Source organism: Scyliorhinus canicula, chromosome 8 (genome assembly GCF_902713615.1).
Source record: "Scyliorhinus canicula chromosome 8, sScyCan1.1, whole genome shotgun sequence".
Lineage (NCBI taxonomy): Eukaryota > Metazoa > Chordata > Chondrichthyes > Carcharhiniformes > Scyliorhinidae > Scyliorhinus > Scyliorhinus canicula.
Window position 1 is genome coordinate 10315531 of NC_052153.1, and position 22806 is coordinate 10338336.

The 22806-nt window shown below is 42.9% G+C and overlaps 1 protein-coding gene across 5 annotated transcripts in view; it reads right to left on the reverse strand.

The window, feature by feature from the left end:
* The window catches only part of ptbp3 (polypyrimidine tract binding protein 3), a 121523-nt gene that overhangs the window by 54925 nt on the left and 43792 nt on the right, over positions 1-22806 (reverse strand). For all 5 annotated transcript variants that reach the window (XM_038804177.1, XM_038804178.1, XM_038804179.1 and 2 more), the window contains one exon: positions 8790-8865. In XM_038804177.1, coding sequence (XP_038660105.1) covers positions 8790-8814 — 25 coding nt within the window. In that variant the 5' untranslated portion in view covers positions 8815-8865. The remainder of the gene's footprint in view (positions 1-8789; positions 8866-22806) is intronic.

A 22806-nucleotide genomic window follows, 5' to 3' on the forward strand; every position in this document is an offset into this window, starting at 1 on the left:
GAGGATGGGAAGAGGGGGGGATTAAGGAAATTAAGAATCTGTTCCTGGGGGGACGGATTTGCGAGTTTGGAGAAATTGGCAGGAAGTTTGAGCTAACGCGGGTTGAAAGTTTCAGGTATATTCAGGTGCGGGGACTTTGCGAGGAAAGTCTTTCTGACCTTCCCGTTAGCACTTGCCTCCTCGTTGTTGGGAGGCGGTGCCATCAGTGGGGCGGTTGAAGAGCGGGGGTCATGTCGGTGACTTTGCAGGAGGATGTTGGATGGGGCAAGGGTGTCCTTTTGGGGGAATGAGGGGGTGGTAAGGTGAAGAGGGAGGAAGAGTTGGGGTAGTGCTGGAGGAGGGTCATAAGGCGCTGCAACGGGTAAACGCCTCGACTAAGCATGCGAGGCTGGGACTGATGCATACAGGGCGCACCTTACAAAATCAAGGTTGAACCGGCTGTTCGAGGGAGTGGAGGATGTCTGTCAGCGGTGTGGGATGGGTCCTGCGATCCATGTACATATGTTTTGGTCCTGCCCGAAGTGGGAAAGGTTTTGGAGGATGGGGTTCAGCACCATCTCAAAGGTCTTACATAGGGACACGGAGCTTGGTCCCCGACAAGCCATTTTTAGGGTATCCGACTGTCAGGAGCTGCAGGCTGGTCCAGGGGAAGATATTTTAGCCTTTGCCTCGCTGGTTGCTCGCAGGCGGATCTTGTTAGGGTGGAGGTCAGGTTCTCCACACATTGTTTTGGCATGGCGAGAGACCTGGAGAAGGCGAGATTGTGCTGACGGATGCGAGTGATGGGTATTATAATTATTGGGGTTTGTTCATCATGCACTTTTGGGAGTTGCTTACCGTTGGCTGTTTGGGGGGGGGGGGGGGGGGGGGGGGGGGTCTGGAGGATCTTGTATTGTAAATTAGTTGAAAATTTGCAGAATAAAAAAACTCCCATTCCCTTCTACCTACCTCTTCAGTCAATTTCCAGATAGTTGAAATGCGCCATGATTATTCTTAAAATACTTTTTGTTACCCATTTCCCCAATTTGTTCAATGGTTTTCACTGAATGAAAGCAGGTGAAGTGAAAGTTGCTCAAATGCGAAAAATTTTAAACATTTACTTTTTTTGATTTGGCTTCATACGAGGTTTTCTATACAGCTAAACTACATTGTGATCAGCAAAACCACACAGAGCATTTGTGCTTTACTCAACGTCAATTTATGTAGAAGGGTTAGAAGTAAATAAAGCTGCTGATTCAACATCTGGTGATTCTGTGAGCACTAAATACATTTGCTATAAGAAACAGTTCCTTATACTTATTAAATATATAACAGATATTTCAAAATATGTTTCGGTATTCCTCAGTTAAAGGGAAACACTGACGGATTTTCACTGAAAATGAATAGGAGGGCAGCACGGTGGCACAGTGGGTTAGCCCTGCAGCCTCATGGCGCCGAGGTCCCAGGTCCAATCCTGGCTCTGGGTCACTGTCCGTGTGCAGTTTGCACATTCTCCCCGTGTCTGCGTGAGTTTCGCCCCCACAGCCCAAAAAAGATGTGCAGGGTAGGTGGATTGGCCACGCTAAAAACTGCCCCTTAATTGGAAAAAATGAATTGGGTGCGCTAAATTTAAAATAAAAAAAAGAAAATGAATAGGATTGTCTCAGTCAGATAATCAATTGGGTTTTAACTGGACTGAAATTACAATATTTAAATATTGCTGTCCAAATTAGAGGGCTACTTGCTTAGCTCGAATTGTCCTCAAAAATTACTACCAAGTTAAAAATGCCATATTATAAAGAAGATTTTGCATTCAAGATATCCAACTAATGCAAAGAAGCATTCACCATCATTCAAAAACAGGTCAAGGTGGTAAATATTCAGAGGTCATGATCAAACTGTACATTGCTCTGGTTAGAGCACAATGCAGTTCTGAATTCCAAGAATCAGTGGCGACATTCAGACAAGGCGTGGAAAAGAGCCACGAGGCTGACCCTTCATGTGCCAATGTCCTGAGATCTGGAGAAAACTCAGGTTTCTCGGAAATTAATGTTAAAAACAAGTTTCATTAGCTTAAATCAACATTATTTCTTGCAGGTGCACGAGTGAGACAATGATTTTGAATCGGCCTGTTTCATAATTATCTTCCCTTCTGGTTACAAATTCCATTCCCTATCCCTCTCCCTCAACTGTTTGAGGCTAAACCAGACTGCTAAACCCTAGCTGTCAGATAGCAAGTTTTTAATTATTACCATACCATATTGCTTCTCGATGTTAACGGTTATGTGGCCCCAAAAGTGTGCCTTTTAAAAGACAACCAGTGTCTTGTAAGAATGTTTTTAAAAATTGGATAAAATGCATAATTTAAGTCGAAGGTGGCAAGTTAGTGCTCACAGATGCTAGATTAAACCAAAAGAGCTGCTGGAAGGACAGCAAGATCATAATGTAGAGTCTAAAAACAAGTCATAGTTTACCTCATACAAGTCCAATTTTAACTGCTTTAAAGCAACATATTACAGGCATAATAAACCTATTTTGTACCCCAGCACCCTGCTGCACCACACAATGATACAACTTATTAATACTATGCTGTTCTGGTTATTCCACACAAACACAACCATCAAAATCCAGAGACAGGAACTATGCTGTCAGCTCACTCATATCTTGCACTATTATCGAGATGCAGCATAAAGAGAAAAGCGATTCCTGTAAAATGAGTTCCAGTGCTGTTAGCTCTTGTACCTCCCCGTAAGAATTTATCCTCAATCCCGTATTTCTTATCTCCAAACTATGCCTCATCAACCAAAAAGATAGCGACAGTTTCATGTACATAGATGATATTCAGGAACTACTTAAACCATTCTACTGCCTCCAAGTTGTCTGACTACTTGCCCAACATCTAGTACTGGATGAGCAGAAATTTCCCCCAACTAAGTATGAAAGTCTTCTGTCAGGACAGCATGGTGCTTCAGTGGTTAGCACAGCTGCCTCAGAGCACCGCAGACCCGGGTTCGATCCTCGCCCTGGATCATTGTCCAGTATCTGCGTGGACTTCACCCCCACAACCCAAAGGGGATCGGCCACACTAAATTGGCCCTTAATTGGAAAAAAATAAGTAGGTACTCTTTTTTTTTTTTAAATTTAAATGACAATCTTCTGTCCCTGGTACAAACACAGCTCCCTTAACTACTGACTCAGCCTTCCCCATTAACTGTTTTAGACAGAATAAGACAATTTACAAAGTCACATTTGGGCCTGACAGGAGTTTCTCACCACCTATGTGTGCCTTCACTAACCGCTTATTTTCACCTCTTGCTATCACTGAACTCCACTCCTGCTTCAACTCATCTGCTACGGAAATTCTCATACATTCTCTGGATGTGGGTATTCTAACACACACCTGGCTGGCATCCCATAATTCACTTAGACAGAGATCAGCCTAAACCCTCGGTTGCCTGTGCCCCTCACCCCTGTGCTTGTTGACTGACAGTAGCTCTCAATTTTAAATACTTCGATTTTAAAATTCTCGTTTGTTTTCAAATCCTTCCATGGTTTCATCCCTCCTAGTCTCTGTAATCATCTTCAGCTCCACATGCCTGCAAAATCCCTGCACTCTAAATTTTGGCCTCTAGAACTCTTGCGCTTAAATTCTCCACCTCGCTACTTACTTTTCCTCCATTAAGACACTCCTTAATACCCAACTCTGACCAAGCTGTTGGTCATCTGTGGCTCTATGAAATTTCATTACAATAACCCTGTGAAACACCTTTGGGTGCTCAGACAGTCAAGGTAATAAATGAATAACGGTTACTGTGGGAGTGACAATGTATTTGCACTTGAAGATCCATGACAATCTCAAACCATCTTTGTTGGTACACCTAGTCTTCTCCGGCCCAACCTTGCTGGTGCCCACACACCACCTTTCTTGAGTGATCCCTTCATTTTTGTTGTATAAATCCCAGAAGCAGGCAGTCTGTCAAACATTCGGTAATATATCCCGCTGACATCAGTTTCAATTATCTGATCTCAATGCACTTATTATACAGAGCACCTTCAACTTCACAATTAAGCAGTCTGTATGCTTGACCAATACTAATTTCAACTAACCTTTATGGATAATGCCTTTGGTTTTCCCATACCCAGCTAGAGGAAATGTCTGCTGATGCAGTACTAGATGTTGAAAAAGCAGTCTGATAATTTGAGACAGGCTACTGTGACAGAACAGAACCCAAAAAGATATTGAATATCTTTATTCAAATATAACTCCATTGCTATTTAATTTTAAACTGGACCTTGTGTGAACCAGGATCATTAGACGGCTGGCCCCATGACTCAGAGCTATTGTCGATGATGCACCAGAACCAAAGAAGCTGCTTTGCGGCAACAGAAATGTCACATCTTGTTATTTGAGGAACTGCTAACCACTCGGGGACTGCACAGTCCAACTTCAAAGGGGGCTATACGAAGGCCTTTGCGTTTGAGAGACCAGCTTTGTCAGAATTCATTTTCAGAAAATCTACTAAAACAATTGCCTCTTTCAACCCTTAACGGTGGATATTATCATCCTGGAAGATATTGTGGAAGGACATGGTCAAACTACCCAAGACTTCAGCTTGTTGAACAGTTTAATATTGCCTTCCTGGGTTGCAACCCTGGTTGCTTTAACATTCAACCAGCAGGGCACACAGAAGGAGCTGAAGTAGGCTGGACAACTGGCCCGATCCACCTGCCTCTGCTGAAGTTATGTACCATCACCTACAAACCGATTCATCTTTGCTTGCCTATTCCATCCTGTGAAGTCAACACCACTGGAAAAGTAAGTCTTACACCACCTGTTTTCAGCCAGCTGAAGGAAATTTTCATGGGACTTGACTTTGGACACCAGGCCTCATGAGAACCAATATTTATTTTCTCGGTGGTCTCTGTACTACAAAATTCCACTCTCTATCCCTTTTTACTGTATGAGGGGACAGTGCAGACCTTCCTTTCCACAGTAAGTATGTGCAATAGGACTAACCTTTTTGAATGGATCCTACATAGATTTTGCTGTAGGATTATTAATACGAATTGGTTTGTACAAAAACTGAGCAGTTAAAAAAATACTCCACTGCTTATTACACTTATGGACAGATGGCGAGAGAAAACATTAGTGCTGTTTGAATGGGTCCACCTCCTGTCTGCGATGGGTGCTGACAGAAACTGAGCCCTCACTAATTTTACAATGCTGAAAAATTACCGATATGGGGAGCGAGTCCAAAACTGAAATCTCATTTGGGTTCAAATGTTTGCACTTTTTGGGCATTGCTCTCCTGTTTAAAAATGCCTTGTTAAAATGATCCCATCACTCGTGCCAAGTACCTGTACATCATTCTCCACACACCATGTTGTTGGCAGTTTAACTACAATATTAGCATTTTAATTGAACCACAAATTTAAGTAGTTTTGTGTTGTGCACTCAAGATCAGTGGGAAACGTAATAAAGTCACATTCATTTTTTCCTTCCCTCCATTTCTGCTGAAGGTGGTGATTCATGCTGCAGTACAGTTCCACAGGTACTACCAGTCTTTCAGGGCTAATCCCAAGTGGGCAGATTTCATGTACAAACCTGTACAATGAGTTTTATTAACTTACTCGATGGAACAGAATAGTGTAATCCTGACACCCATGTAGGTGGGCTTTAAAATGAGCCACTATACAGTAACTAAATCTTACATTATCCCTTATTCTGTCCCCTAAGTTTTCCAGTGGCAATGGCAGTGACAGCCACTGGACTGGTATTCCAGAGATGCAGTGCAAATTTCTGGCACAGCAGATGGTGAAATTTGAATTCAATAAAATTGATTAATGTCCTTTCAAAGAAGGAAATATGCCATCCGTACCGATGTGTGACCAGATCCAAAGCAATTTGGTTGATTCTTAAAATGGCCGAGCAAGCCACTCCGTTCAAGGGCAATTAGGGATAGGCAATAAATGCTGGTCAAGCCAGAGGTGCCAACATCCCATAAATTAATTAAACAAAATTCCAAGGAACTTCTAAAGCCAGTTTTTAACCCAGTTATCAGATTTCGGTTTATTCTTTCAATTATTTACATTGGAATAAAACATATTTATGTTGTAAAATAAAACACATTTACTGCAATGACAACACTCTGAAAGGGGTTGCAACCAGGTGCAAAGGGGCTCCTCTATTCAACCTCCTTGGTTAATCATCGGCTCGAGTTCCTTTTCATGAGAATAGGTCTTTTCCAAATCAGAATGCATTTAACTATTAAGCTGTCAGCAACAAGGAGCCAATCAAACACACAGTCTTGAGTCAAAGAGGAAGCAACTTCAGCCATTAAAAAAATATAACTTCAAGGATTCAGCCTATGTGCAGTCACTCAGGCCCACAAATATAGCTATCAGAAATAAGGGGAGTTAAGAATACATTGTTTTTTAAAAAGTAAAATAATACATGGTTTGTTTATCTTTCAGGTGTAGATTTTAAACATCATTGTTCATTTAGATTAGCTGATTTCTTGGGTGCAGTTAGATATAGACATTGGATTCTTGACTTCACTCCTCAGCACCATCCTTTCTCCCTTCTCTCTTGTGGGTGCAGTTTTCTATCACTCTCCCACCTTCCATCATTGTCAGTTGGCTGGGGGTGACTAAGGTTTCCTTTGGGATGAGGGTTTGTGGACATGTTCGTAATTAGTCAGGGCCTCTCCCTCTCTGGCCTCTGTACCTCTTTTTTTTTTACATCAGGAATGCTATGGAGCTTTTGTGCATGACCTCAAGCTTAAGCCCCCGTACCACTTGTCAAAAGAGAGCTGCTCAAGCCATTCAAATTCCAAATATGCCTGACAGTACTACCCCGGCACCCAATGATATGCATTTAAAATAGCCCGTTTGCTGTTTCATAGATTGCTGCAAGAGGGCATAAACGTTTTGTATCAGCATACTCTGCGACAGCAGGGATCAGGATTGGGCTGGCCACTTCAACTGCTGTGCTAACCTTTCAAAAGAAATCATAGAATCCCTACAGTGCAGGAGGCCCTTCAGTTCTGCACCAACCCTCCAAAGGAATACTCATGCCACGCCCTATCCCCGTAACTCTACCTCACCTTTTTGGACACTTTGGGGCAATTTAGCATGGCCAATTCATCTAACCAGCACATCTTTGGACATGTGGGAGGAAACCAGAGCACCCGGAGAAAACCCACGCAGTCACGGGGAGAACGTGTAGACTCCGCACAGACAGCAACCCAAGCCGGGAATCGAACCAGAGTCCCTGGCGCTGTCAAGCAACAGTGAGAACCACTGTGCTACCATGCCACCCTTGAATATCTCAACCCTCAAGTCAGAGCTAGGGGTGCTTCGCTCGGCAGGGCCCTATTCAATGGGCACAGTGGGATTCTCCCTTTTCAGCTTGAACTGATTTAATGGAAACTCCTTTTCCTGTCCCTGCCCTCCCCCTCTCCTCTCTTCCACTTCCCTTCCCTGCTCTCCTCCTCCGTCTCTCTCAGCACAAAGTGCAAAATATCCAGTCAGCTGAAAGTTGAAAATCATATTTTCAATGGGGGAGGTGTGCAGCCCCATGGCCTCCTGAATACACAAATTACAGAGGGTGCAAAAGCATCCCAGAGTAGCGTAGGGATGAATCTCATGCCTTGGAAGCTATGTGTCAGAGGATGCCCCAATTACTTTAGAAAAAATAAATTTATAATACCCAATTATTTTCTTTTCAATTGGGGCAATTTAGCGTGGTCAATCCACCTAACCTGCCCATCTTTGGGTTGTGGGGGTGAGACACACGCAGACACGGGGAGACGGTGCAAACTCCACACGGACAGAGACATTGGGCCGGGATTCGAACCAGGTCTCAGCGCTATAGGCAGCAGTGTTAACCACTGTGCCACTCTCGAGGGTGCCTCAATTAATTACCGAGAACTGGTTTGCAAGGTAGGGGGTCAGCATAATGGCGCAGTAGTTAGCACTGCTGCCTCACGGCACCGAGGCCTGGGTTCAATCTTGGCCCCAGGTCACTGTCCGTGTGGAGTTTGCACATTTCCCCTCGTCTGTGTGGGCCTCACCCCCACAACCCAAACATGTGCAGAGAGATGGATTGGCCATGCTAAATTGCCCCTTAATTGGAATTTTCTTTTTTTAAGTTTGCACGGCAGAGAAGTTAAACCCGAGGCCAAATTAGAGTCCCATAGATTTACGACTAGCATTCAACTCACTGCAGCTTTCAATACAACATCTTCCTTATTCATGAATGTAACACCAGTTTATTGATGTTCCCCAAGTTTATAAAGAATGAAATAGTGAAGGATAGATATGGAGAACATGCTTAACATGGCTTTATTCAAGAAAGGAAGCTTCAATGTAAGAAATCATGGCCCATCAGGCCATTATATTTTGTTTCCTGTAAGATAAAAACCACAATGAATTACAGTGCACTTATAAAAACAGTGCAACCATTGTTGAAATTAATTTCCACAACTATACAGTATATCTGCTGTGTCACAATGAAGTCAGGACTTTGTTATCATTTCATACAAACAGGAAAATTGGTTATGTATCCAGTTAAAAGAAAAGCGTTTCAAAGCAGAGTGTTAATTTACGATACTTATTCAGAATGTGATGTACCAAGATTTATAATATTAAATTTTATTGATCATGTTTCATTAAACATTAGTGTTTCACATTAGTCAAACATTAGCTAATAAGGGTATTGAAAAAATTGTCAGTAAACAAAGAACTAAGCAGTTAGTTTCAGGTATTCAAAGTGGTACAACTTAGATTTGATAGAAGATAGTAAATACCTGTAGCTGGAGTAGAATTGCTCATGGTAGTTGGGCCGTTAACAATACCAGCCGAAAGAAGCTCGTCAGATCCCCGCTGAAAAACAAAATATTCATTTACTTCAGTAATTGCCATCATGTAATTCAGATCAGTGCTATAACCATAGCTACTTTAAACAATGTACAATATGGGAACAAGCCTTCTGTAGTAATCAAGGTATTGGGATATTTGCTCATTCAATGCTTGGAATAAATAAAATTTTACAAAAGCAATTGTAGTTTATCAACATATTTCTCTCACTTGAAGAATGGGTGAAGGACCAGGCCGTCCGTCACCTTCAGGATTGGGCGTGTCAGGTGTTCTACTTGGGCTTTGACAGTAGGACGCAGGGTTAGCAATCCTGATTAAGAGAAGAGTCAGGTTTCAGGGGAAGAAGGTGGTGGTTGTTCAAGGGGAATAGATACATATCATGGTCTCAGGGGTGTTGGAAGGAAAGTTGGTGGTTTTGGCAAATATATATGCTCCAAATTAGGATGATGTGGATTTTAAGAGGATGGCAGTGGCGAGAACGGACATGGATACGCACCAGTTGATTTTGGGGGAGCAGGAACAGTCTTGAAGCCGAAAGTGGATTAGTCCATGCCGAAGTCGTTGACCTCTTGAGGTTATTGGGATGGGGGGGGCTCTCTCTCTCTCACGCCAGGGGTGAAGAGAGCAGGATATTCTGCAATTGATCTTGGACCACATTCCGCACCTGGTGGATGTGGTTTTGGGAGGGCTGGCATGGAGTTTTTATGTAGCACTATTAGCAGACAAGCCTGAGGTTGTGTGTTAACTGGGCACAGGTGATTGACAAATACGCAGGCTTTAATAAGAATGGGGAGGTCTCGCCTCTGGTGTGGGAGGCCATGAAGGTGGTGGTGGTGGTGATGAGATGGAGATATATGGTGCAGGTCAATAGGGAGGCAAGGGAGGAACAGCGGCAGTTGGTGGATGAAAGCTTGGAGGTAGACGCAAGTCGTCGGACAATCCCATCCCAGAACTCCTGGCCAGCAGAAAGAAATTGCAGATGCAGTTTAATCTGCTGTCCACAGTCAGCTGTGGTGCGCAATCGGGTGATGTATGAATATGGAGAGAAGGCCAATAGTGGGAGGAGTTGGGACGGAATTGGCAGAGGGGGCGTGGTGTGAAGCACCATGACAGATGAACGCCACTTCGTCATGCACAAGACTTGGGCTTATACAGTTAACCACATTTCCAGAAACAAAATCCTCGCTACTTCCACCCCCTTGTCCTCCCAACCTCTAAACTTGGGAACTAATCTGGCTCAAACACACCGGGCGCATTTAACAAGGTCCAGAATGAGTTGGCTATTTGAGGGAGTGGAGGATAAGCATGAGCACTGTGGGAGGGGCCTGGCAGACCTTGTACATATGTCCTGGTCACATCATGAGCTTTTGAGACTTTGGGTCTCCTTCTTCAGCACCACAGCAGCAATTCTACTATTTGATTTGAGGCCCAGCCCCTCGGGGGCCATATTTGGGGTGTCAGACCTGCCAGAGCTACAGGCGGGAGTGGGAGACGGATGCTTTAGCCTTTGCCTCGCTGATCGCTCGCAGGCAAGTTCTGTTGAGAGTAGAGGTCAGCTTCTCCACCCAATGCCTCAAGTTTGGCTGGGAGATCTTAGAGTTTCTACATCCTGAGAAAACAAAGTACACCATAAAGAGGTGCAATTGGGGGGTTCTACAAAATATGGCAGCCATTATTTTAAACAGTAAGTCACCATTGGCTGTTTTGGGGAAGGGGGGGGGGGGGGTGTTCTGGGAAATCTTTATCAAAAACGTTGTTTATAATGCAGTACTGCCTTCTAAAATACATTTGAAACTGCCCACATTTAGTAAGTTTGCATAGTGAGTATTCTGAAAGGCAAAGTAACAGACAATCAGGGAGTAGGAGGATGCATTTGTTCCTTCAAGCCTGCTCCGCCATTCATTATGATCGTGGCTGATCATCAAACTCAATGAAAATCGCTTATTGTCACGAGTAGGCTTCAAAGAAGTTACTGTAAAAAGCCCCTAGTCGCCACATTCTGGCACTGTCCGGGGAGGCTGGTACGGGAATCGAAACGTGCTGCTGGCCTGCTTTAAAAGCCAGCGATTTAGCTCAGTAATCCTTCCTTCCCCACATATCCTTTGATTCCCCTGTGGCCAAAGTGCTAAGGGGGTTCTTCAATGGCAAACTTGACAACACAGCCTGCTAAACAAGTGCAGGTAACATACATAAAATGCAATTACTCAAATGTATCCAAACGGTTTTAGTTTCCAATTTCTCACACCGAACACAATTCAAAGTGACAGCTGGATAAATAAAGGGGAAGGAAGCTTTGGCACTCAAGAATGTTACTGAGAAAATAATGATCTTCTTTGCAATCCGTGGCCGCATGCATCATTACAACGTGAAAGGGAAAAGTGGTGACCTGTTAATGTTACTTATGCTTCTACTACCCTATAATTGCCCACAACGTGGAACATAAAACGGCCATTAATGCTTCCCCCTCAGAATTATTCCCCTCCACCTGGGAGATGAATCTGGATTATGTTGGTGCGTCTTCACGACAGAAAGGTTAAAATCGGGAACTCCTCGTACCTATGTGTGGAAATTCAAAAGTATGAACGCAGCATACACTCTCATCATTTCAGGAATTGTTCTAAACTCCCGAGAGCCTCATGTCCAAAGAGCACTATTTGTAGATGCAGAAAGGGTTCTGGATTGGATAACACATCAGTGACCTGGTTTTTTTAAAAAAAGTTAAGAGTACCCAATTCTTTTCTCTCCCCCCCCCCCCCCCCCCCCCCCCCCCCCCCCCAATTAAAGGGCAATGTAAGAAACTAGAGTCTTGAACACAACCCAGTCCATCACGCAAACCCACCTCCCGTCCATTGACTCCATCTACATCTCCCGCTGCCGTAGGAAAGTGGGTCGCATAATCAAAGACCCCTCCCATCTGTCTTACTCACTCTTCCAACTTCTTCCATTGGGCAGGGGCTACCAAAAGTCTGAGAACGCGCACTAATACATTTAAAAACAGCTTCTTCCCCGCTGTTACCAGCCTCTTGAATAAACCCCTTATGGACTGATCTGTGCTTCACACATCTTCAGTACTGCACTCACCCGTTGACTTTATCTACGTATTTACCTTGCACTTCTTTGCATGCCCTGTGTTTTTTTTTCTCCCCCATGTATGGAATGATCTGTCTCGACTGTACACAGAATATTACTTTACACTCCATCTTGGTTCACAAGACAATAAACAAATCCAAATTTAGTGTGGCCAATCTACCTATTCTGCAAATCTTTGGGTTTGTGGGGGTGAGACCCACACAGACACGGGGAGAACAAGCAAACTCCACCCGGGGCCGGGATCGAAACTGGGTCCTCGGTGCCATGATGTAGCAGTGCTAACCACTGCGTCACCATGTCACCCCCATCAGCGTCCAGTTAACTGATCCAATTCAAAAAGGAGGACAACACCTGGCTTAAGCTTTGTCGCATTGGGCATAAATGACAACACAACGGTGAACCTGCTCTTTTAATGACCAGTTGTCTTCATTACCACTGTTTTCTCTCCAATTTTACTGTGACTGGCCTACATCCTAGGATCCTAATGGAAGTGACAACAGAGATAGTGGATCCACTGTTATAGTATTCCAAAATTCCCTTGATGCGGGGAAGGTTCCAGTGGATTAAACAAATCCTGAAAGAGATTGGAGGCAGAAAGTAGGAAACTATGGAGCAGTTGCAAAATTGTTGGAATCTACTATTGAGGAAGTAATGACAGGACATTTGGAAAGTCAAATGCAACCATCAGAGTCAGCATGGTTTTATGAAGGGTAAATAATGTTTGACTAATTTGCTGAAGTTCTTTGAAGGTATAACAAGCCAAATGGATATTGGAGCTCATGTAGATATAGTATATCTAGACTTCCAAAAAGCATTTCAAAAAGTTCCACACAAAAGTTTAATATATAAGGTAAGATCACATGCGATTCAGGGTCATTTATTAACATGGATACAAGTCGTGGCACGGTGGTTAGACCTGCAGCCTACGACGCTGAGAACCCAGGTTCTATTAGGTACTCTTAAAAAAAATAAAAATAAAAATTTTAAAGCTTGGATAGAAGACTGGCTTACCGACAGGGCAGCAGAGTTGGGATAAATTGGTTATTTTCGGGTTTGCAAGGCGTAACTTGTGGGATGTCACAGGGTCTGGACCTTGGGCCTTAACTATTTGCAACATATATTAATGACTTGGATGTAGGGATAGGAGGTACTATTGTCAAATCTACAGATGACACTAAAATAGGCGGATAGTAAGTTACAATTAGGGAATAAGAAATTTACAAATGGATTTAGATAGGTTAGGTGAGTGGGCTGAAATCTGGCAGATGGGAGTTTGACGTGGATATGCGATGTTATTAACTGGTTAGAAAAATAAAACGGCAAATGATCTAATGGAGAGAAACTTCAAAATGCTTCAGTGCAGAGGGATCCAGGTGTTCTCTTGCATGAATTGCCGAAAACTAGCATGCAGATATCCAGGCAATAAAGAAAGCAAATGGAATTTTGGCCTTTATTGCAAAACGAATAGAGTATAAAAGTAAGCAAGAGTTGCTGCAACTGTACACGGCATTGATGAGACCACACCTGGAGTATTGTGGGGCAATCTAGAACGAGTGCTCATCGTTTTACAATAATGGGTAACAGATCAAAACAGGAGAAATTTCTTGAGGGTTGTGAATTTGTGGAATTCACTACCCCAGAGAGCGCCAGATGCCGGGTCACTTGAGTAAATTTGAGGAGCTAAGACAGATTTTTCATTAGTCATGGCTTGAAGAATAGGCGGGAAAGTGGACTTGAGGCCAAGGAGATCAGCCAAGATCGTACAATTGGGAAAATAATTATTTCTTGGCCAAGAATCAAGGGACGATTTTTAGACAAGAACATTACAAGTATATACAGCAAGTTATTTAACTTGTACTCCTATACACAATTTGATTTAGAAGATGCCAATTCAAAATTTACAAGTCAAGTTAAATAATAACGATCAACTAAAAATTATATAAAGACCAAGTTTCCATTCCTTACTAAAGTGGGTACATGCCATTTTTGATGTTGTCATTTCTTCTTTAAAAAGGTGTTGTTAAAGTAATCAAATGATGCAACTCCGCATACTTTCCATCACCACCTTTCCTTGCAACTGCTCAATTTATTTGGAGTGCCCCAAGGATGGTTGATCGTGTCTCCATCGCCAGTCAAGAGACTTCCAATTCCGCGTATTTAAATTTCTATTTTTTTTAAATAAATTTATAGAGTACCCAATTTTATTTTTTCAATTAAGGGGCAATTAGTGTGGCCAATCCACCTAACCTGTACGCCTTTGAGTTGTGGGGGTGAAACCCACGCAGACATGGGGAGAATGAGCAAACTCCACACGGACAGTGACCCAGTTATTTAAGTTTCTTGCCACAACATCTTTCCATCTGGTCTTTGGCCTTCCTCTTCTCCCTTCCTGGCAGTCTCATGCTCATCACTCACTCAAACTACCCCACTTTCTCCCAAGCCTTCACCCACACATTTGCACTTTCATTCTTATCCTTCCTCTTCTCTATGCTCAAATTGACTCTCCTTTAACCATCTAATCCACTGATTGTAGAAATATCATATGAAACCCATTTTGGTATTTCCAGCACAGTTGGGAGGGACATCATAGCACAAAACCACTCATATTTCAGCTTTAATTACACCTCTCAAAACATCTCAAGTGCAAGTACTGTGAGACGCAAGGAGAAATTAGTACACATACAGCAGAAGGCTCCTTTCTGAAGGTGAGTTCAGGCAACTTACTGGGCAGCAAAAGGAAATGGTGAAGATGCATTTGACAATGTTACACCCGAGATGAAATGGCAAAACCTAAGCATGTGTCCAAAGCAAACAATGTGATGTTTCCCAGCTTTAGAAAATTGCCACATGGCAGGAAAACAAACAAAATAAACTGAAATACTGCATAAATATTAGAAACAAAATTAAGGGATCAAAGAACTCTTTGTATACTGATTTATGAAATTATATTCAGGACTGTTTAACGGTCTGAAACATGAGAAAGTGAAAACTTTAAACCATTTTTCATACAGCATTTCTTAGAGTTAATGGTATAACTGGACAAGAAGCTCCCAGAATGGAACAGTGGCTCAAAAAAACCAAAAATGTTTTCATATAAAACACGGACGAGGGCGGTATGGTGGCGCAGGGATTAACACGGCCTCACAGCGTCCCAGGTTTGATCCCGGCCCCAGGTCACTGTCCATGTGGAATTTGCACATTCTCTGTGTTCGTGTGGGTCTCACCCCCACAACCAAAAAGATGTACAGTCTAGGTGGATTGGCCATGCTAAACTGCCAAATTGCTCCGTAATTGGAAAAAACATTAAAGTAATAAAACGTAGAGGACCAGAATCACAGGGCCACCAATTAGCTTTAACGAGAAAAAGAACCATTTTTAAATCTTCTCTCAAGTATGCTTTCCCTGAATGGTTTGTATTTCAAAATCCAGACCAGGTTTTACAAATGCCTCTTTTAAACTAAGCTTCTATACTCGTACGAACAATCCTGAAAAAGTAGTTTGTAGTTATACTTCACACAGCAGGAAGGAGCAGAGCTTCTTGAACACTTATGCATCGAGTGATTTAAGAGTGACTAGTGCAGGCACAAAATTTCTATTTCAAATGTGTATGTTAAACATTACAGCACAAGCCTCCAAAAAAACTACCAGAAATGCATAGGAGTAGATTTAGGCCTTCTGGGTACAGACCAACAGGAGTGATATGTTGATCAATTTAGCCGAGTCACTATCCTGTGCTCTATAAATTTTAGAAGAGCCTTGTGTAAGCTGTTGATTGGCACATATTAACCTTGAGCTGCAACAAGAATATTTTAACGAATCAAGTCTTCCACTGAAGGCTCATTTCCTTCATGTAAAGGGAAAAATGCCATTAAAATATTGAAAGATAGCACACGTTTTGCAACTAATATCACCCCTGAATTAACATACCCGAATCATTTTCCAACAAGTATTTTTGTTAGCGAGAGGCATTTATTTTACACCCTTCATCAATGCAGTTTGATGTTAGCTCAACACAAAGAATGAACAGTGACGTCTTGCAGGATCAGAACTTAACTGCCGATGAAATATATAATCTGCTGCAGTTACTAATTTGTTTTAGAGTTGAACTGAAATCCAGTATCAAGTGGAACATGGAGCAAAAATAGCTTGGAAGCACTATTTATAGTTGATAATTGAATATGACAGATCATTGCACTTCATTCAAGTTACTGGGCATTATTTTATTTTTAAGAATATGTTCTCATTCCCATGTAATCGCCAGTTGCGTTTCTTCTGCTATAGTTCTGCTGATAAGAGCTCAGTTCAGTTAGGAACCGGAGTAGGCCCATCAAGCCTGTTCTGCCATTCAATGAGCTTGTGCTGATAGGTGGCCCAACTCCATATGCCTGCCTTTGGTCCATATCCGTTAATACCTTGGCTTATCAAATATTTATCTGTCTCAGATTTAAAATCAACTCATCTAGAATCAATTGCTATTGTGGAAGAGTTCCAAACCTCTACCACCCTTGAGTGCAGAAGTGCTTCCTAGCATCTTTCCTGAATGGCATGGCCCCAATTTTTAGACTGCCCTTTTTCTAGAATCTCCAACCAGTGGAAACAGTTCATCTTTATTGGTTTTGTTATTTACAGCACAGAAGGCCATTTGGCCTATCATGTCCACACCAGCTCCCAAAAGAGCTAACCAGCTAGTCCTAATCTCCAGCTCCATCTCTGTAACACTCTAATTTAATCACTTTCAAATATGTATCTAGCTCCCTTTTGAAAGCTCCCGTTGATTCAGACTCCACCACTCTCCCAGGCAATGCATTCCAAATCCCAACTGAGTAAAGAAGTTTCTCCTCATCGCACACCGAGCTCTCCTGCTGACCATCTTGAAATTGTGGTCCCCCCTATTCACTCGATTTACCAACTAGTGGAAACAGAATATTCATTACCCTATCGAAATATTCATCGTTTGAACACCTCAACAAGGTCAGCTCAATCTTCTCTGCTCCAAAGAGAAGAAGCCCAATTTCTCCAATCTTTCCTTGTATCTAAAATTCCTAATTCCTGGCATCATTCTCGTAAATTTCCTCTGTACTCTCTCTGGGGCTTTAACATCCTTCCTTAAATAAGGTGCCCAGAACTGAAGACAATACTCCAAATGTGGTCTGACCAATGATTTGTAGAGGTGTAGCATCACTATCTTGCTCTTATGCTCTATGCCTCAATTTATAACCCCAAGGATCCTATACGCCTTCTTTTTTTAAATAAATTTAGAGTACCCAATTAATTTTTTTAAATTAAGGGGCAATTTAGCATGGCCAATCTACCCAGCCTGCACATCTTTTGGGTTGTGGGGGCGAAACCCACGCACACAGGGGGAGAATGTACAAACTGCACACAGACAGTGACCCAGAGCCAGGATCGAACCTGGGACCTCGGCGAGAGACAGCAGGGCTAATCCACTGCGCCACTGTGATGCCCCCTAAGCCTTCTTAACGGTTTCAACTTGCCTGACCACCTTCGGAGAATTACGCACTTGAACCCCAGAGGTCCCTCTGCACCTATACTCCCCTCAGTTGTTAACATTGAGCCTATATTGTCTCCTCATGTTTCTATCAAAATGCATCACCTCACATTTCACTGCATTGAACTACATCTCCCTAGCTTAGTATCATCTGCAAATTTAGAGATTTTCCCTCAACACCCCCAATAAATCATTTATATAAATCAGAAAAGGCAAGGGTCCCAGCACTGGGCCCTGGGGAACACCACTTGCAACTTGCCTCCAGTCTGGAGAACTGTCCATCTATAGTTACTCTCTGTTTCCTATCTCTTAGCCAACTGCTAAACCATGCTACCAAAGACCCAGCACACCCAAGCATTTTTAGTTTGCCAAGCAACTTCCATGTGGCACCATATCAAATGCTTCCTGATAAGGCATTATCCTATCCACTGCCTGTGTCGCCTCGTCAAAGAACTCTATTAAAATTGTCAGATAGTACCTGCCCTTAAAGCCATGTTGACCGTCTAGTATTAACTTATTTTTCTCTTAAGTGTATATTTCTCACATTCTGTATTATGGCCTCCATAGGTTTTCCCACTATTGATGTCAAGCAGACATGTCTGTCGTTTCCTGGGTCATCCCAGTCAGCACAGTAGTTAGCACTGCTGCCTCACTGCTCCAGGGACTGAGGTTCAATTCCGGCCTCGTGTGACTGTGTGGAGTTTGCACTCTCCCCATGTTTGCGTGGGTTTCCTCCAGGTGCTCCAGTTTCCTCCCACAGTCTAAAGATGTGCGGATTAGGTGGATTGGTCATGATAAATTGCCCTGTGTCCAAAATCGCCCTTGGTGGGGTTACTGGGATAGGGTGGAGTGTGGGGTTTAAGTAGGGGTCTCTTTCAATGGGTCTGTGCAGACTCTATGGGATGAATGGCCTCCTTATGAACTGTATATTCTATGATTCGATCCTTTGCCCCTTTCTTAAACAACGGTGTCTATCCTTTGCCCCTTTCCTAAACAACGGTATCACATTTACAATCCTCCAGGACTAATCCTGTGTTCAGAGAGGCCTGAAAAATTTCTAGACAACAGCTACGCAATATGCTCCCTTACCTCTCTCCGCAATGTAGGATGCATCCAAGCCGGGCCCAGCGACTTCTCTACCTGGAGTTCTGCCAGCCTTTTTGCACCTCTTCTTTATCTATCACTATACTGCTCAGTTGCTCTACACCCACATTTTCAACTGAGCCATTGTCACTATCTTCTAATTTGGCAAAGACAGTAGCAAAGTATTTATTTAGTACCACTGCCATACCTTCTGCTTTAGTGAGCAGCTTATCCTGTTTGTCCCTTATGGGCTCCTCTCTATCCTTCACTAATCTTTTATCCTCAATATGATAGAAGAACATTTTGCTATTTGGTTCAGCACAGCCTGCCATCATTTCTTCATATTTAGTCTTATCCTTCCATATTCCAGTCTTAGCCTCCCTCCTGCGTTTGAGATACTCTTTCTGATTTCTGATTATTCCGGCATGCACCTCGCACCTCTTTTTTCTCATTTTATTATCAATATCTTCGGTCATCCAGGGTACTCTAGCTTTAGAAACCGTGTATTTATTTCTCATGGGTATGCACCTAGCTTGCACCCCAGTCATCTCTCTGAAAGTCTCCCATTTTTCATCCAGTTTTATCCACCAAAACTTGTTTCCAATCAACCTGCTCCAATTGAACTTTAAGACCCCTAAAATTTGCCCTTTTCCAGTCTGGGATCTTAATCAGTGACTGATTTTTATCCTTTTCCAAGTTAATATTGAATCATACTATATTATGATCACTATTTCCGAACTGTCCCCCATTCTTTTTTTAAATAAATTTAGAGTACCCAATTATTTTTTCCAATTAAGGGGCAGTTTAGTGTGGTCAATCCACCTATCCTGCACATCTTTGGGTTGTGGGGGCGAAACCCCACGCAGACGCGGGGAGAATGTGCAAACTCCTCACGGACAGTGACACAGGGCCGGGATTCGAACCCGGGTCCTCAGCGCCATAGGCAGCAATGCTAACCACTGTGCCACCGTGCTGCCCCGTCCCCCATTCTGACATTCTCCACAAGCCCTGCCTCATTTCCTAGGACCAGATCCAGCACAGCTTGCTCCCTGGCAAGACTGGAAATTTCCTGTTCCACAAAGTTCTCCTGCGCACACTGGAGCAATTTATCCCCTTCAGTGCCCCACACTCTATCCTTGTATCCCAGTCTACCTTGGGGTAATTGAAATCCCCAAATATTAGAACCATACTTGCCCTGCAAGATTCCATAGTCGACCGACAAATGCTCCCTTCCACTTAGTCTCCACTATTTGGAGGTCTATAATAAATACCAAACAAGGTCACCGCTCCCTTCTGTTTCTCATGCCAACCATATAGATTCAAATTCAGGAGCTGCATCTCATTCAAGTGCTATGATATTTTCTTTGACCAAGACCGCTACACTTCCTCCCTTTTTACCCACGCTGTTTCTACTAAAAACCTTAAATCAGGATGTTACATATTCAGTCCTGTCTGGCTTGAATCTCGCTTCTGTCAATGCTACCATGTCATATGCCCCGAAAGTAATTTCCGCTTCCAGTTGCTCAATTTTATTTCACTACACTCCGTGCATTTACGTACACACGTAACCTGTTCTCAACTCTCACTTGCCCTTTGGGAGCTATCTAACCTGCGTTTTAATGCTGAAGACTTCAATCAGACCACCCCCATACCTTCTAAATTCTTGAGAAAACATGCTCTCTCCTCATAATTTAACCCCAAAGTCCAGGAATCATTCTTGTAAACTACGTTGCACTTCCTCCAAGACCAAAATATCCTTCCTGCAGTGTGGTGGCCCCTCCCAAGTCGGGTGTAATCAGGGTTTAGTAAAGCTGCAGCTTAACTTCTGCGTCCTCATATTCCAGGTCTCTAGATATAAAGGCCAGCATTCGATTGGCCTTCTTGATTAATTTCTGCACATTTTCATGGCATTTTAAAAGATCTGTGCACGTGAACACCCAGATCTCTTTTTAAAATTTTTGCAATTAATGGGCAATTTAGCGTGGTCAATCCACCTACCCTGCACACTTTTATGGGCTGTGGGGTGAGATCCACACAGACATACAGAGAACGTGCAAACTCCACACGGATGGTGACCCAGGGCCGGGATCGAACCCAGGTCCTCGGGGCAGTGAGACAGCAGTGCTATCCACTGCACTACTGTAATGCCCGAACCCACAGATTTCTTTGAACATTCACCGAATTTAGCTTTACACCATCTAGAAGGGACCCTGATCTATAGTTTTTTTGGTCTAAAATGGATAACGTCACCCTTGCTTCCATCAAAATCCACCTGCCGCAGTTTTGCCCATTCACCTAGTCAATCAATACCCCTTTGTAATTTTGTTATGTCATCTGCATGGCCTACAATGCCAACCAACAGGTGTAATCAGCAAATTTGGACATACAACTTTCTATGCCATTATTCAAGTAATTAATGAATGTGAACAATTGAAGCCTGTGGGACACCATGAGTCACATCCTGCCAATTTGAGCACCGACGCATTATCCCTACTTTCTGTCGCCTGCCATTCAACCAATTTCCCATCCATGTCAATAATTTGCCCTCTATCCCAAGGGCTTCTACCTTAGGCTCTTATATGGGTCTTTATCAAATGCCTTCTGGAAATCCATATAAGCAACATCCATAGACATTTCCCCTGCCCACTACCATAGTCAACTCTTCAAAAGATTCAATGAGGTTTGTTAGGCATGATCATGAATGCTGGCTACCCTGGTTAACTGTGTTCAGTTACCCCATCCCTGGTTTTCCTCTTTCGGCCTTCTGAAAAAGCCAAGTGACATGAGCAATTTTCCAATCCAGAGGGATGACTCCTGAATCTAGACAGTTTGGGCACCTACATTGTGTTCCCCGAATTCCTTCAGCACCCGCAGATGGAAAGCCAGGTCCTGGGGATTTGTCATTCATTTATTCCATTAATGTCCTCATTATCAATGTTTTGCTTAGGTTAATTTTATTTAGTCCGCGTCCCCAAACACTATTTAAAAAGTTATTGTTTTTTTAAAAAAATTTAGCGTGCCCAATTCATTTTTTCCAATTAAGGGCAATTTAGCATGGCCAATCCATCTACCCTGCACATCCTTTTAGGTTGTGGGGGTGAAACCCAGTCAAACACGGGAGGGTGTGCAAACTCCACACAGACAGTGACCCAGAGTCAGGATCGAATATAGGACCTCAGTGCCATGAGGCGGCAGTGCTAACCACTGCACTACCGTGCTGTCCTTCCCCGAACACTTAATATCCTCGATACTTCCGGTGAGCTATCCTCCTTTGCTGTAAATACTGAGGCAAAGTAATTATTTGACATGTCTGTCACGTCCCCATAGTCACTGACAATATCGCCACTTTCAGTCTTCAGCGGACCAACATTGCTCCTGGCCACCCACTTTCCCTTTATTTAACTAATGATTTTAATGTACCATGCCAGTTTCTTTTCATAATTCCTTTTATTAACTCTTAAGCTGCTTGGTGTCCCTTTGCTGGTCTCTATCTTTCCCAATGAGTAGGGTCTGCGCTGTTTTTTTTTTACATTTTTGTACATCCTTTTCATTTTATGCTGCCACTTATCTCTCATTGCCCATGGAGCTTTTCCCTCTCACGGGAATAAACTGGTTCTGTGTGCCATTAAATGTTTCCTTAAACATCTTTCACTGTTCTTGTTGTTTTACCCATGCGCAGATTTTCCCAGTTTACTGTGGACTGTCTCAGTCTCACCTCATTAAAAGGTCAGTTGCTAGCATTGCTGCCTACGGCGCTGAGGACCCGGGTTCGAATCCCGGCCCTGGGTCACTGTCCGTGTGGAGTTTGCACATTCTCCCAGTGTCTGCGTGGGTTTCGCCCCCACAACCCAAAAGATGTGCAGGGTAGGTGGATTGGACACGCTAAATTACCCCTTAATTGGAAAAAATAATTGGGTACTTTAAATTTTTTTTTTTTAAAAGGTCAGTTGTATCTAAACCTAAAATTCTAAGTGGCTTTTCACTTTCAAACATATGTTATGATCACTCTTTGATAAAATGTTAACCCACAATTAGGTTACTAATAAAATACGTTTCATTATTCATTAATAAATGCAATATTGCTTGTCCCTTTGCTGCATCCAGGACATATTGATGTAGGAAATTATCGCTCACACACTCCAGAAATTCACTACCTTTCTGAGCCAGGTTCTTGATTGCCTCTCCCAATCTGGGTTAGTTAAAACCCCCATTAATACTACTTTGCCTCCGATAAAACACGTTCCTAATTTCTGCAATTATACCAT